Raw genomic sequence first — 16,878 nt, 5'->3', positions numbered from 1 at the left:
CACCAGTATTTATATATGACTTTTGGGATGAATGAACTTGCGCATACTTCACATGGGTTCTGATAATTATGTATCCAACTCCCCATTTGACATTTACAAGTATGTATCTAACACACAACTTGAACTTCTACATGTCTAAAATGGAACCCTTCATACCAAAACAACAAACTGCTCTTCCTATAATCTAACCTGTCCTGGTAAATGGACAGTGTTTTTCATCCAGTTATTCAGATTATAACTCGTTCCCTAAATAAAATCCACCAGAAAACCCTATTTTTCCTTTAAAACATATTAGATTCCAACACTTTTCTGATCTTTTGGATCTCTGCCTTAGTGTCCAGCATAGTCTCCCTATTTTTCCCCCTTGTCTCACATGTGCCTGAGTGATTGTTAAGAAAAGTCTCAGGGGCTGGGGTTGTAGCTCAGGGGTAGAGTGCTTGCCTAGCATGTGAGGCCAAAAGAATTTAAGGATCACTCTGCCATTCCTCTGTTTAGAACTGTTCATTTGCTTCCGACACTGTGGCTTAACAGCCCCTGTGTGATCATCCTCCTGTCACCCATGCAGTGACAGTCATACTGGCCTCCTCCAACACTGTGAAGTGCTTTTTTGCTTCATGATCTTTGTCTTGTTATTCACTCATTCAAAACATTCTTTTCCCTATACCAACAATCACTTCAACATTTTGTTGCTCAAAAACGACGTTAGAGAGGAGGGGTGGTGCATTCCTTTAGTCCTAGCAACTTGGGAGGTTAAAGCAGGACGAAAATCAAGTTCAGATCCAGCCTCAGAAACTTAGCAAGGCCTGCCTCAAAAATTTTTAAAAAGGGAAAACAAAAAGACCTTAGCAGAATGGTCTTCGCTGTCCAGCTTCTCCAAAATTGCAGTTCTTTAATTTTGTCACTCTGTTTCTAGTCCTTGAATCTTGTTTTTTAGTTTAATTCTTAATTTCTTCCTCCCTACACCCAAATGCATATACACACACATAAATTTTGATATATACTTAACATTTTTTAATGATTCATGTTTATACTTATACAAGAGTACACATACCCAGTTTTAAGTCTGTAGTTCAGTGAGTTTTCACAAACTGTACCAGCATAAAAAACAAAACTATTACCAACTATGTAGAAGTCCACTGTGTTCCCTTCAATTTTTTTTTTTTTACCCCCTCTCTGTCACAGACATCACTGCTGTCTAGCATAACATTCCCCCCCCCCTGTTTTATACTTTTTGTAAACTTTTATGTTTGGCTTCTTTTTACTTGTGTGAGATTTATTCATATTATGTTTATTGGAGATCATTGCCATTGATTAGTGATATTTTTTAAAATAATGTTTTATTTAATAATTTATTTCATTTTTTAACTCTAATTTGTTTTTAATCTTCTCTGACTAGAATGATAATTTCATGAGAGTAGGGACTTTTTTTTTTTTTTTTTTGCTGTTTTTTTCTTTCCTCCTCATTTTGCTTTAGCAGTACAGAAGGGTGCTCTACCACTGAACTATATCCCCTGCTCTTTTTATTTTTTATATTGAGACAGAGTCTTGCTAAATTGCCTAATCTGGCTTCAAACTTGTGATCCTCTTGTCTCTGCCGCCTGAGTTGCTGGGATTACAGATACATGCTACTGCATATGGCTCTGCACCTTTCATTCTTACACTTTTGACTTTTTGCTAATATGTTTTCTGGCAAATATCGTACTGTTCTTTTTTTTTTTAAACCTAAAATTTTTCTTTTAACTTTTATTCTATTTACATTTAATAAACATCATTATACTGGGTTTATTAAATATGTTGCCTTTTAGTATGTTTTCTACTGATCTTGCCTCTTTTATCTTCTTTTTTCTTTCATGTTTTATTTTCATTTAGATAGATTTTTTGTTGTTGTTGTCATTGTGTAATCATTTCATGTTTTCTTCTAGTAGCAGCTAGGTCCTCTTTGGTGTTTCTCTCAGAAATTCCAACATGCATATTAAATATGTCAATATTACCTTCTTCCCAAGAGTCAAATGCTGATCTTGGACCACTAACTTATTTACCCTTCTACTGACTTAGTTGGGGGCAGGGGATGTTTTTTATTTTGTTTTTTAAAAAGTCATAAGTCAAGCATGGTGGTGCACACCTGTAATCCCAATGGCTTGGGAAACTGAAGTAAGAGGATCACAAGTTCAGAGCCAGCATTAGCAACTTGGCGCAGACCTTGTCTCAAATAAATAAATAAATAAATAAATAAATAAATAAATAAATAAATAAATAGCAAGCCTAGAAATATAGCTCAGTGCCTCTGGGTTCGATCCCGAGGCCCACCAAAAATACAAATAATAAAACATTATTGTTTTATGCTCTCCCTATTCATTTAGATTTATCTATATATTTACTTTTTGGAGGAGAGGGGATATTTTCTTATTGCATCTTATACCTTCTATTTCAAGTCAATTTCTTTTTTGCCTGAAGTATTCTTTTAATATATGTCTGCTAGGATTTAACTCTAGGTTTTTGTTTGTTGAAATAATTTTATTTTTTCCTGATTTTTGGAAGGTTTTTTTTTTTCTTTTGCTTGTGATTTGTTGGGCTTTTAGAATCTGTAGGTTGTTGTGTTTTACCATTTCCAGATATAATTAGCCATTATCTCTTCAAATATCATTTCTGCCCCATTCCTTTTTTCCTCCTCTCAACAAACCATATGTCAGACCATCAATTTTATCGCCAAGCCTCATGCCTCTTAACTTCATTTTTTATATTCTTTTTTCTCTATTTGGATACTTTTGCTTTTCAGCACCAAAATTATCTGGGTTTTCCCTCTAATTTGCTGTTAACCCCATTTGTTTCTTAATTTTTGTTGTTGCTTTTTTTTTTTTTTTTCAATATTTTGTAGTTGTAGACAGATTGAACCCAGTACCTCACATGTGTGAGGCAAGCCCTCTGCCACTGAGCTGCAGCCCTACCCCCTTTTTGCTTTTTTTTAATAACTTTATTTTGTTTATTTATTTATTTTTTTAATGTGATGCTGAGGATTGAACGCAGTGCTCACATGTGTGAGGCAAGCACTCCACCACTGAGCCACAACCCCAGCCTTTGTTGTAGCTTTTTAAGAAATATTCCCCACAGATAGCTTTAAGCTATCTATCTATCTATCTATCTATTTATTTATTTTGGTGCTGAGGATTGAATTCAGTGCTCCATGCATGCTAAGCAAGTACTCTACCATTGACCTGTATTTATTTATATTTATCCCAGCAGCTGAGGAAGCTGAGACGGGAGGATTGCGAGTTCAAAGCCAACCTCAGCAAAATCGAGGTGTTAAGCAACTCAGTGAGACCCTGTTTCTAAATAAAATACAAAATAGGGCTGAGGGTGGGCTCATTGGGCAAGTGCCCCTGAGTTCAATCCTCTTTAACCATCCCCCACCCCTAGAAAATTATACCTGTATTTATTTATATTTGTAGTACTGGGGATTGCAGCTAGAAGTATACCACTGTGCTACATCCCTAGCCCTTTTAATTTTTTAAAAATTTGAGGGCTGGAGCTGTAGCTCAGTTGGTATGACCTCAGTTGATTGAACCCACAAGGCCCTGGGTTCAATCCCTAGCACCTCAAAAAAAAAAAAAAAAAAGAAACACATCTTCCTGAGTTGCCAATGCTGACCTTGAATTTGTGATCCTTCTGCTGGAATTAAGTTGCTGGGATTACAGGCATGCACCACCATGCCCTGTGTCACCCTCTTTATTTTTTCTAAATCTTGTACAGGTGTCTATTTTATAATCTCTGTCAGATAATTCTGATATGTGAATTATTTATGAATCCATTCCTTCTATTTCTTGCTTTGCTTAGTTATTGCTTATGACTTTGTTTCTTTTGTGTTTTGTTTTCTAGCAGTGTGCTCCTCATTGTTCTTGAAAAATTATTTGTGCGGTTTCTTCAAAGTCTAGGATGAGTGTGGGTTCACAGGGAGAATTTTTATTGGCATCTTTCTAGTGCTTAGAGATTTTTACCTCTCTAATACTACTTTACTGAATTTATGGCTTGTATTTTGTTTGATTGGTTTATTTTCTTTTTTGTCTCAACCATTAAGAAATATTGATTTGTATTGTCTTAGCATTTTTCAGGGGAACTCCTAACCACTGAACTGTCAAGGCAACTTCTTGCCCACCTCCAGGGTGGCAGAAATTTTCCTCTGGTTTACCCGTTTACTGAGAGTGCAGTCCAGCTGTATTGGAGACCCATCCAGCTTGAACTGGAAAGGGTTTCTTGTTGATAGACCTGTCTGCTGGACACCACAGTGCCCTAGACATGGAAATTCAATATTTGCAGGTGCCTTTAGGGCCACAAATGACTTTGGTGATTTTTTACTTGTCTCTGTTCCTAATTTTCCTTGGATTTGTTTCCCTGGCAGATTCCTTATATTTTCTCAAATCTTAAGTGCTTTTAATGTCTTTTCAAAATATTTTATCCTCTCTTTATAGTTGCTTTCAAAAAGAAAAAATTGGTTTAGACATCTTAGCCTGCCTATATTTACAGAAAATTTTTAACATTTTTTAGACTTTAGCAGACATTCATTGAATATATGGCAGAATGATTTATTTTAGTATCATGGCTTCAGAGATATATACATTTACATAAGTAGTGAGCGTACACTGTGATAAATGGGTATCATAAGTATTCTGGAACCTGAATTTAGGCTGTTACTTTTGGTATAGTAGAAACATTAATCTTGAAGAGGACTTTATTTGTAGATTGAAAAACTAAATTCCTTTGTCAGAATCATATGATTGGCTTGTTTTACTTTTATTGCTTACAGTGAAAATGTTAAATATCTTTTCCTGATGAAATATAGGTAGACTATAAAAATTTGGCAATTCTTATTTCAAAGTGGTATAATAGAAGGCACCTTCCAAAAGAACGGTTTCTAAAGAAGAGTCTAGTGAGGCAAAGTGTTTCTAGTCCTTTTCTGGATGTGTACATGTATGTTTACATTATAATTTTCCTCATTTTCATTGTATTATCTTATTTAACCAATATCCTGTAAACATCTGTGTATTCTATAAATAGTGTTGTAAAGAATGTCTTTGCATCTTTTTTTTCTTCAGGTAAATTTCTTTGATTGCAATTCCCAAGTATGTTATTTTAAAAAGTCACCATGTAAATTGCTAGAAGGTTATTGCAGTTTAAGATTACCAATTTCTGCATACATTAATACTGATTTTGTCATTATAATGTCTGCCAATGACAAAAATACCTTATTTTAACTGCATTTCTTCACTAGTGATATTAAATACGTTTCCATATGTGCAATGACTTTTTCTATTTTTCTTTTAATACTTGTTTAGGTCCTTTTCCTGTTTCTCTATTGCAATATTTTTTTTTTCTTAATAATGAGTAGAAGCATGTTATTAAGATTGATAAGCTCAGTGATAGATCACTTCCCTAGCATGTCAAGGTCCTGGGCTTTTTATGTTAACACTTAACATTTAGGAGTATAAAAATTTGAAGAAATCAAATTTGTCAATGTTTTTCATTTATGACTTTATGGGTTTTGTGTTATTCATAGGCATTCCTGTATGTTTTATATTTTTCATGTCATGTTTAAAATGTCCTTTACCAGTAAAAAGGTATAAAAGTACTTTTTTTTAATGTTTTCTTCTTATGAATTTTACATATGATATAAGGTAGGAATCTACTTTACCTATCTACTTTTTTCTTAATACTTTACAAATATCCCATGATCTTTTTAATAAATACCTAATAATGTGAAATGTACTCTAGTCACAAATTACATATCCATATTATATGAATCTATTTCTGAATTCTCTTTTCTGTGCAACTGGTCAGTCTGTCTGTTCTTATACTTAATGTAACTTTATAGTATGTTTTGATATCTAGTCAAGTGTCCCTGGTATTCTTTATCAAAAATTACGTGGCTAATTTTCACCATTTTTTCAAGTGAATCTCAAAATTAATTTGTTAAATTCCACCAGAACAAACATGAAAAGTGAACTTTTCACTTGACCACTTGACCACTATTCTACCATAACACTTCCTCTTTGAAAGGCCCAAAACAAAATAAATAAACCCTGTAAATATTGGTTTTTGGTGAAATTTACTATTAGACAATTTGAATTCCAGAACATGAAATCACCATTTAATTTACATAATCTTTTATATTCATCTGTAAAGCTATGTAGTCTTCTTCACATTTCTTCCTCCTCCTCCCCTCACCCCAGGATTGAGTATTGAACCTTATAATGCTCTACCACTGAACTATATCCCCATCCCTTTTTTATTTTTCATTTTGAGACAGGGTCTTGCTACATTGCCCAGGCTGGCCTCAACCTCTTGAGTCGCTGGGATTACAGGCATGTGATATTGTGTGTGCTTGGCTGTCCTTCATATTTCTTTTTTATTTTTTGTTTTAAACAATTGCTTTTGCTCTTTTAATTTCTTTTTTCAAAGTTTTTATTTGTTCTTTTTAGCTACACTTGACAGTATAATGTATTTTTGACATATTATACATACATGGAGTATAACTTCCCATTCTTGTGGTCCTTCATATTTCTTGTTTTAGTATTTTATAGATTTTTTTCCTGCTATTTTATTTATCTTTAAAATTTATTTACTTATTTTGTTTATTTACATACAAATTCAGGGCCTCATGCATGCCAGGCAAGCACTCTACCACTGAGTTGTATCCCCAGCCCTTTTTTTTGTTTCTTTTCCTTTTTAGGTACTAGGGGCATTTAACCACTGAGTCACCTCCCCAGTCTTTCCTTTTTTTCTTTTGAGGCTAAGTTGCTTAGACTTTGCTAGCTTGCTGAGGCTAGCCTTAAAGTTTCAGTCTTCCTGCCTCATCCTCTCAGATTGCTGGGATTACAGGTGTGCACCCCATCTCCCAGACCAATTTTTTCACTATTTTGTATCTGCTTTTTCTTCCATTATATGCTCTGATTATAATTAATTATTGTTGGTATCTGGGGGAGTCTATAAGATTTTGTACACTTATTTTGTGTGTGGCCATCTTACTGAACTTGCTTGTTTATTGTAGTAGTTTTTCAGTTGATTTGCTTGGTTTTCTTTGTGAATATTTATATCATCCAAAAATGACACTTTTGACTATTCTCCCAATGTTGTCCCTCATCATTATCTTGGCTAAAACTTCTGTAACAATGTTGAATGAATTAATGTGTCACCCCTGCCTGGCTCCTAATTTTAGTTAAAGGGGTCTCTAGTGTAACATCATTAATTACATTTTCTACTGATTTTTGAAAAAGTACTCTTTCGGGTATTAAAATTGGGTACCTTGGTTTTTAAAAGTTAACCAAAAATATGCAAATCTTTTTGATATCCAAAGGGAAAATCATAATTTTCTTCCCCTAACATTGTCATGAATTATATTAGTAGATTTTCTTTTATTTAACCATTCTTATATTTCTGGAATAAACCATAATTGTGATTTATTATTATTTTAGTGTATTATGGTTGTTTTGTTTGCATGTATTTTAGATTTTTTTGCATGTAAGGGGTATAGAAAAGAGAATGCATGTAAGGTATAGAAAAGAGAAGAGTGAAGTAAGTTCGGTTTATAAAGTCATGGGACGGTTGTCTTAATTCTTTATTTACCTACAGGATGGAAATAACATATCTTGTATAGGATAGAGTATTATGAAGTTCATTTATCAATCTCTACAAAGTAATCTCCAAGTTCAGAGTTATATAAACATAGAACCTTTAAAATGTCATGGAACAAAATTTGAGTAAGATATTAAGTCAGGTTTATAGATAGGTAATAACCCAGTGATAATGTTGTTATCCTTGCTATAATTGTTTTCCTGAGAAGTTTGTTTTCTTTTAATTCATTCATCTTATATTTTCTAACTATATTTTAACCTGTTGAATAATTTGGCACTATCAGATTTTCTTTCTCATCTATGTTATGTATTTTCTTTAATGTTTTCCAGCGGCGAGTAGAGCAGCCCCTCTATGGTTTAGATGGCAGTGCTGCAAAGGAGGCACCAGAGGAACAATCTGCTCTGCCAACCCTCATGTCAGTGATGCTAGCAAAACCTCGGCTTGACACAGAACAGTTAGCACAAAGGGGTGCTGGCCTCTGCTTTACTTTCGTTTCAGTGAGTACTAAGGCTCAATTTATTCTGATGCTTGTCATTGTCCTGGGGCTTCTTGATGAAGTTGGGTTAATTATTTTAGTAGAGATGGGCATATTTTTCATTCTCTATCCCTTCTAGAGTTATTGTGCTTTTATTCAGTCCCTCCTGGTTCAGGCTCCTGAAAGCAGCTGCTTTGTTGAAGTCTGAGCACTGAGTGGGAAGGAATGTATAATCTTAGATTGACAAAAAAGCAAAGAAAATGCAGGTTAATTCTTTACAACCAGAATATTTATATAATTAAAAATAAATTTTCTAAACTTCAGCCATCACTTATATACCAATTCAAGTCAGTACAGTTCAATATGTAGGCAGGGCTCTTACAAACTTGTCTTCTAACCCCTTTGGAGTGTTCATATACTTACTTTTTCCAGAAATATTCAGTTATCTGTTTGTTCAACTTACTTTTTTCTCCCTTTTTGAAGAACAAGAATTCAACTATTATAAAAGCTTGACTTCATTTTAATTTGCCAAGTTATAATGCAATTGGAATCAAAAGTTATTATTTCTGTTGGTTTCTCTGCCCCATCAGGTATAAGGTTGGTATAAAGTAAGAGAATGCTCCATTGCCCTATCATTCCATTATTAGAGTGTCTTTCAGAACTGAAGTCACCACTGCAAAGGCAGCTTTAAAGGAAAGAAAAAGCTAAACAACTAATCTTGGGGGGGAACTCAACTTAGACCATAAAAGAAATTCCAAATAACACAAGATAACGTTCATGAACTATCAAATTGTCAAGGATTAATAAATTTGATAATTCTCAATGTAGGTGATAATAATGGAGATGGGTAGTTTTATACTAACTAGAAATTAATTAGAATAGTCATTTTGTTAAGTTTATATATCCTTGGGTCCAGAAATTCCATTCCCATGAAACTACAAAGATTTTTGTTGAGATATTTGTAATTACAAAATTTGGAAGCAGTTTTCCTTGATAAGTATTTTAGAGGATGTAATCTCTATGTTACTAAACCCAGTGATCATTTCTCAGAACTCATCCAGCATTTTTCATTAGCTATAGGTGAATCGTTCCCTTCTCCCAGAACCTCTCAACATTGGCATGTTCCAGGACTCAGTGTTCCTTTTTATTCTCCTTAATTTTCTATTTATTTTCATCTCGTTTCTTTGTTTACTAATGCCTATCACCTATGTGCAGAGGGTTCCTATGTGTATGCTTGTAGTCAGATCTCTGCCCTGAATTCCAGACCTATATAGTCAGTTGCTTCTAGTCATCTCCTCTTTCTAACAAGCATATCAAATTTAACATCCCAAACTGAACTCCATTCTGTTCTTCCACTCAAAGCCTTTTTTTCCCCACAGCATTCCACATCTCAATATTGTCAACTCTTCTTCTTTTTCAGACTAAGACCCTTGGAGTCATTCTTATCTCTCTCTTATCTTCTCTTTTTATTATACCCCAAATTCAAAGCTATCAATAAATCTTCAGATTATGTTTAGAGTTCTGCTCCCACCTCACCCCCACCAACTATTGCCACTCCATTCTAAACCATGTCTCCCTCTGAAATTTTGGCCTTCTAATTGGACTCCTTGCTTCCACCTTGATTTCCTTTTAATCTCTTTGTGACAAAACATGGTGATTTTATTGAAACTTTAAGTCCAAGCCTGCCACTCTACTTTCCAAAAGGTCTTTAAAATGCCCCTATGTGGTTTGTCCTCCATGTCCTCATCTCTTACAACTATCAAGTTTCATTCACACTGGCTCCCTTTTTCTTCAGATGCTACCAGCAGTGCTCTTACCTCAGGACCTCTATACTCACTGTTGCTGTAACATTGTTGCCCTAGATATTAGCATGCCTCCTACTCCCTCAGTATTCTTAGTCTGACTAGACTATATGAAATAACAGTTCCTCTCTGACTGCCTCACCCAATATCTAGCTCTAATGCCCTGCTTTGTTTTTCTTCTTGGTCTTATCACCAGTTAACATTCTTATAATGTACTTCTTTGGGTGTTACTCTTGAACATAAGCTCCACAGGTCAAAGACTTTGCTCTGTTCATTTCGGTATCTCCAATGCCCTGATGGGATTTGCTCTGAAAGGAATTCAGTGTAATTATATGTTGCATGAATTAATAAAAGCACTTTTCATAGATGGGTTTGTTACATAAATTATAATACATTTATATGATGGAATGCTATATAATTGACAAAAAAGTGAAATAGCTGTGTATATGCTAAAAATGAAATATCTCTAAATATGTGCTGAGAAAAATAGTAGGTGATAGAATAGTAGGAATTTGATCTTTTAATATATAAAATTATGTAACATAGGAAATTTGTTTTTTAAATCAATGGGGAGCAAGTGAAAATCCTTGCTCTGTACTCCTCGGAGAGATAACCATTACTGACATTTTGTTGTTTAGATTTTTCTATTGATTACCGTTTTAACTTCAAGCAAGTAGTATATCTCTTATTTAATCAATTTTAAACAAGATCTATTTACTCCCCATATGAAAGATAAGCTTAACATACTCATAATGTTTACCTAGCCTTCCTTTGGTATCTTTCAAGTTTTTAGTCATTGTTACTAAGTGTGTGATATTTAGTTTATTATTTTACCTATAACTGAGTCTTTTTCTATTCTGAAAATTATTCTAAAAGACTTGAAAGTGATTGAGGAACTTTTATAATTATTATGATGTTTCATTATTGGGCATTGCAAAATCAAATGATTTTATTGAACTCTTTGAGAAGAAAACATTCATAGTCATTGAATTAGTTTTTATTAAATGAAATAATTTGTCAAGGTCTACTAGATCTTTTTCTTTCCTTTTTCCCCCTTTAATGCCAGGCCTATTATTTCCTTAAAAGCTGTATCATTTAACATTATTCAGATGTAATTAAAAGTTTGAAACCTCCCACTCACCCCCCCCCACACACACACAAGAATCAAACCCAGGGCCTCTCACATGCTGGGCAAGCACTCTACCACTGAGCTACAACTGCAGCCCCCAAAACTGAATTTAAAAACTGCTACTACTACTACCACTACTACTAATGATAATAACAATGTAGTTAGCTTTATTTATGCTGACGTATTTTTAAAATAATTTCAGAATTTTTGACTTCCCTTCTAAATAATTTAACAGGCATTTTCTACAAAATAGTTACCTTTTTCTATATACCCAAATTAACATTATCATACTTTTTTGAGATTTATTATTATATATTTAAACTAACTTTTTTTTTTTTTTTAAAGATTTTTTGTTTGTTTATTTGCTTTGGTACTGAGGATTGGACCCAGGGGCATTTTACAACTGAGCTACATCCCCAAACCCTTTTAAAATTTTTTAAAAATTTAAGACGGGTATCACTAAATTGCTTAGGGCCTTCTAAGTTGCCCAGGCAGATCTTGAACTTGGATCTTTCTGCCTCAACCTACTGAGTTTCTGGGATTACAGGTATGCACCACTGTGCCTAGCACCATACTTCATTTAGTGTTTATTTTAATGTGAAATAGAACTTTCCTCTCATCATCTCTGCTTCTTAGACTATATTGACGTAGTTTTACTAGAAAGGCAGGCTAAATGTTTACTTTTTTACCCCTTTAATTACCAATTTCAATTTTTAAAATAAATTTTTAATTTTTAAAATAGGGAGTTGATTATAATATTGACTTCATCAAATAGTAACAAATAGCTTCCTCTTTGATATCATTATGACTTCATGGATTTTTTTCTTTCTTTCTTCTTCCCTCCCTCCCTCTCTCTTTCTTCTCTTCTTTTTTTTTTTCTTGGTGCTGGGGATTGAACCCACGACTTCGCACATGCTAAGCACGCGTTGTATCACTGAGCTATATCCCAAGTCCTGGCCTCATGGATTTTCATGGATGTACATAAGTAAATATAATCATTCTTTTTGTGCCCATCTGGTCTTAGCTTTATTTATCCTTTCATCAGTTGGTGGACCTTTGAATTATTTCACACTTAGATTATTATAAATAATATTACTATGAACATTCATGTACAGGTTTTTGTTTAGATACATTTGTTTGCTTTCTTTCTTTTTTTAATACGCTGAGGAGTGAAATTGTTGGTCATATGGTATATTTTTGAAGAACTACCAAACTGTTTTTCACAGTAGCTGGACCATTTTAAATTTTGATCAGCAGTATATTCCAATTTCTCTACATTCTCACCGATACTCCCACCCCTCGCCCCCTTTCCTAGTAACTGGAGTTGAACCCAGAGCTAATGCATGCTAGGCAAGGACTTTACTGAGCTACATTCTTGGCCCTTTTTGAGTTTTTGTTTTGAGGCAGATTCTGAGTTGCCCAGGCTGGTTTTAAAACTTGTGATCCTCTTGCTCCAGCCTCCCCAGTCTCTGAGATTACAGGTGTGAATTATCATAGGTGGCATGTTTTACAGTTTTAAACATCTTTTGTTAAGTATCCTTTTTGATTACTTGTATTTTAATAGTATCCATTTAATTTAATTTTCAGATTGGTGATTGTTAAGAGGATAGAAATACAGTCTGTGTGTGTGTGTGTGTGTGTGTGTGTGTGTGTGTGTGGTGCGCCAGGGTCTTGTGCATGTGAAGCAAGCACTTTATCAACTGAGCTATATCCCTGCCCACATAGTTTTTTTAATGTTGTTCTTGTATGCTACAATCTTGCTGAAGTCTATATGTTAATTCTGATAGTTTTTTTAAAAGGATTTTTTGCATATAAAATTGTTTCATCTGAAAATAGTCAGTTTTATATGCTTTCCATTCTGGGTGCTTTTATTTTGTTTTCTTGCTTAATTGTCTTGGCTAGAACTCAAGTACATCATTGAATATAAATTATGAGAATAGACAGTCTTGCCTTGTTTCAGCTCTTAGCACAAGCACAAAGTCTTTGAAAATAAGTATGATGTTCACTGTGTATTTTTCAAAGATGGCCCTTTTGGGGGGTTAAGTTTCCTTTAGTCTGAGTTTGTTAAATGTTTTTAACATGAAAGATTCTTGAATGCTTTTTCTACATTTATTTAAATCAAGGTATCTTTTCTTCTCTGAAGTCTACCCACCATTTTATTTTCCCATTTATAGTGCTTGCCATGTAGTAGATGTTTTACTCTGAAATTTTTCCTTTTTATCTTAGAAAAATTTTATTTTACTGTCTCATTCTTTTCTTCTGATTTCTCTGGAAAGCCTAATAGAGTATTGGAGACTCTGCTTAATTCATAGCTGCAGTGGCACCAGGCTAACTGGGCAGATTGTGTTATCATTGTCCTAGGACATTATTTGAAATTGGACTTTGTGGGAAAGTGGAAGCTATTGTTTTTCAGTTTTGCATTTCTGGTGTTTAACACAGGACTTGGCATAGAGGTCCACAATTAATATAAAACAAGTGCTCAAAATTTTCCCCATTATGGACTCATGTTGTCACATTAGGATTTTATATTTGTATATACCTTTTACCTTTTAAAAACATTATTTTCATTTACATTTGCTTTCCTAACAACTGTAGCCCACTTCCTCAGTTAACTTTTACACTTCTTATCATATGTATTTTTACAGAAAGATTTTAGAAGTATCCCACTAAATCATATTTTAGTACTATCAGTTTGCTGGAAGAAAACTTAGAAAATGAGCATTTTAGCAAAGTCTCCCTATCAAAACCTATAAATTTATAGAAGAGCCCTTTAGTTCAGTCAAATTTATTTAAAAACAAATATGAAAATAAAAGATTGCAAGAAGCAATTTAATGATAACTGAAGGAGACAATACTTGTATTATAGTGCAGTGTAATACTTAAGGTTCTTAATGATGACTCCTAATCAGTAAGAAACAGTTGGTTTTGCTGAAGTTTAGAAAGGGTACAGATAATTTTCAGTTGTTTGGAATCACATAGACCTGGCTTTTAATCACAATTCTGACATTTACTGACTGCACAAGTTGTTTAACAGCCTCTTTGAGGTGAGTTCCTCTCTTTTACCTTCTCTGAAACCCATATCAGTCTTTTCTCTTTTCCTAGCATCTTCTTCCATGTTCTTTACCTGGAATGACCCAATCATCTCCTGTCTTTGACTGATTACCTTCAGATCTTTAACTTTTTCAAGTCAACCATTTTATTCTAGATTAGCTTTCATATCCTATTGTGTGGTGTTAAAGTACTTCTCCTAATTGTAATTTTGCATTTGTTACGATTGTTCTTTCAACAGTTTCTTTGCATCCCTATTTGAGTGTTCATTATATCTTCTCTTCATTTTTAAGTTTCATTAAGGCAAAATAAGGATTGATGGTTTATGTTCATCTTCTTCAGCCATGTGTCACAAGAACCCAACACAGTGCTTAGATAAAGGGACTACTCTATAAATAGTCAGTGAATGAAGAAATAAAAATTGAGTTAGTTATACTGCCCTCCTTAAAAGACTGTAATGATACTTCCATGAAATAATGTGTAGGAACTCATTAGCTTACTTACCACCTAGCTGTAATAGTTTGCTCTGGTGATTAAGAGCAGTTATTGTGGATGCAGACAGCCTCCAATTCTAGTTCCCCCACTTACTAGTTCTGTGATATTACATAGTTATATGTAAATATTAATATTTATCATACATTTAATTATTTAATGATTGATAGTTATTAATAATATATCGATATATTTATTAATGTTGTATATATGTAGTTTTTTTGTTTTTCTGGGTGATACTAGGGATTAAAGCTGGGGCTTTGCACATGCTAGGCAGGTTCTACTACTGAACTACATCCCTAGCCCATTTTAATTTGAAACAGGGTCTTGCTAAAGTTGTGTATGCTGGTCTTCAAGTCATGATCCTCCTATCTCATTCTCCTGAGTAGCTGGAATTAAGAGCATATACCACAGTGCTCAGCTGATTTGTATATTCTTTTTTTTTTTTAATATTTATTTTTTAGTTGTAGTTGGACACAATACCTTTATTTTGTTTGTTGTTATGTGGTGCTGAGGATCAAACCCAGGGCCTCAAATGTGCTAGATGAGCACTCTACCACTGAGCCACAACCCCAGCCCTGATTTGTATATTCTTTAACTGTAAAATGGAAATAATAAAAAATACCTTATAATACTTTGTAAGGATTACATGTGACAATGACTTTGAAGCATATACTTATTACTCAATAAATGGTTATATTACTATTAATATAATAATGAGTAAGAGCAATAATTCAAAAGCTTAACCACTGAGCCACACACACCACCCCTTTTTATTTATTTATATTTATTTATTTGTTTGTTTGTTTGCTTTGAGGCAGGGTCTCACTAAATTGCTGAGGTAGGTCTCAAAATCCTCCTGCCTCAGCCTCCAGGGTCACTGGGATTACAGCCATAACAGGATTATATTTCAGTGGTAGAGTGTTTGTCTAGCATGACTAAGATCTTGGGTTTGATCCCTAGTGCTACAATAAATAAATAATAAAGATGCTTTAGAATGTTCAGTTAGCAGTGAGAAAGAATATTGGAGATTAGTCTAAAGTTTTATACACATAGTGTTTATGGATAATATTGGTGCTGAGAGTTTTCCGAATAACAGTTTGTAGTCCTTTCTATCTGTACTCATGTGTATCCCCTATGCATTGGATGTTTCACTTGCCTTTTCTGATAAAGACATGTTGAAATATAAGTGAAAAAAGCAAATAATTATTGGAGGAATGTGGGGACAAGTGCTTGGAGTACTGTATGCATGGCATATGTCAAGGGCATCTGAGTGGCAGGCCACTCCCCTCATGCTAGACACATGAGTGGCAGGCTGCATACCCCATAGGCACAGCCCTGGGCATGAGGCCATGTGTTATGTAGTCCCTGCCCATGTAGTCCATGGCCCACTTCTCAATTGTTCACTGCAAGGACACTTAGCAGAAATTGCATTGGTGGCTGCCTGTAATCTGCTTAGCTACTGCCTGAGTATATATACATGGTAACTGCGCAATAAAATCAGACCTGCTTCCTGCTTGGTTCTCTGGAGGTCTTGATTAGCGACTCCGCAGCCACAGTCTCCTCTACCCTGTTTCGTGGACGTCCTTGCTGAACGAGAGAGTGCTCATGAGGGAACTGTCCATTTCTGTAACTTAAACATTTAAAAAATTCATTTGTAAGTATTTGATACTTTAAAACCTATTTACAAGGTTTGGGGTATAGCTCAGTAGTAGAGTGCTTGCCTACCATGTGAGAGACCCAGGCTTCAAAAATAAATTAATTAAATAAAAATAAAACCTGTTTATAGGAATATAGTCTTAAGCTACCGTATCTAGCCCTTGTATCTCATTCAGCTTGTTTTGCTTTCACCTTAACCTTGTGGCCCTGACTTCTTTTTTTTTTTTTAATCTTTATTTTGTTGATTTATTTTTATGTGGTGCTAAGGATTGAACCCAGTGCCTCACCTGTGTGAGGCAAGTGCTCTGCCTCTGAGCCACAACCCCAGCACCCCTGACTTCTGACTTTTATCAGATAGGATTTATTTTATATGGAAGTATTTGTTTGTATTCATAAAAATGTTTGTGGAGAAAGCTGCCAAGCCTTTCTGTGATTGGTGATATACCTTTATTATAGGCTCAGCAAAACAGTCCCTCTTCCACAGGATCTGGCAACACAGAGCATTCCTGCAGCTCCCAGAAACAGATCTCCATCCAGCACAGACAGACCCAGGTAGGTTGGGGGTTGATAAACAGTGGAGAAGTTCTGCTTAGGAGTAAACCTAAACATGTAGAAAATCTGTGATTCCTCACTTGATCTTCCCCTTATAT

The 16,878-nt window shown here is 34.4% G+C and overlaps 1 protein-coding gene across 3 annotated transcripts in view; it reads left to right on the top strand.

Annotated features, from left to right (window-relative positions):
- The window catches only part of Tlk2 (tousled like kinase 2), a 118,872-nt gene that overhangs the window by 46,545 nt on the left and 55,449 nt on the right, over positions 1–16,878 (top strand). For all 3 annotated transcript variants that reach the window (XM_076869922.2, XM_076869921.2, XM_076869923.2), the window contains exons 7-8: positions 7,953–8,120; positions 16,685–16,780. In XM_076869922.2, coding sequence (XP_076726037.1) covers positions 7,953–8,120; positions 16,685–16,780 — 264 coding nt within the window. The remainder of the gene's footprint in view (positions 1–7,952; positions 8,121–16,684; positions 16,781–16,878) is intronic.

Source organism: Callospermophilus lateralis, chromosome 11 (genome assembly GCF_048772815.1).
Source record: "Callospermophilus lateralis isolate mCalLat2 chromosome 11, mCalLat2.hap1, whole genome shotgun sequence".
In the NCBI taxonomy this organism is placed as follows: domain Eukaryota; kingdom Metazoa; phylum Chordata; class Mammalia; order Rodentia; family Sciuridae; genus Callospermophilus; species Callospermophilus lateralis.
This window is presented reverse-complemented; position numbering and strand designations above follow the sequence as displayed.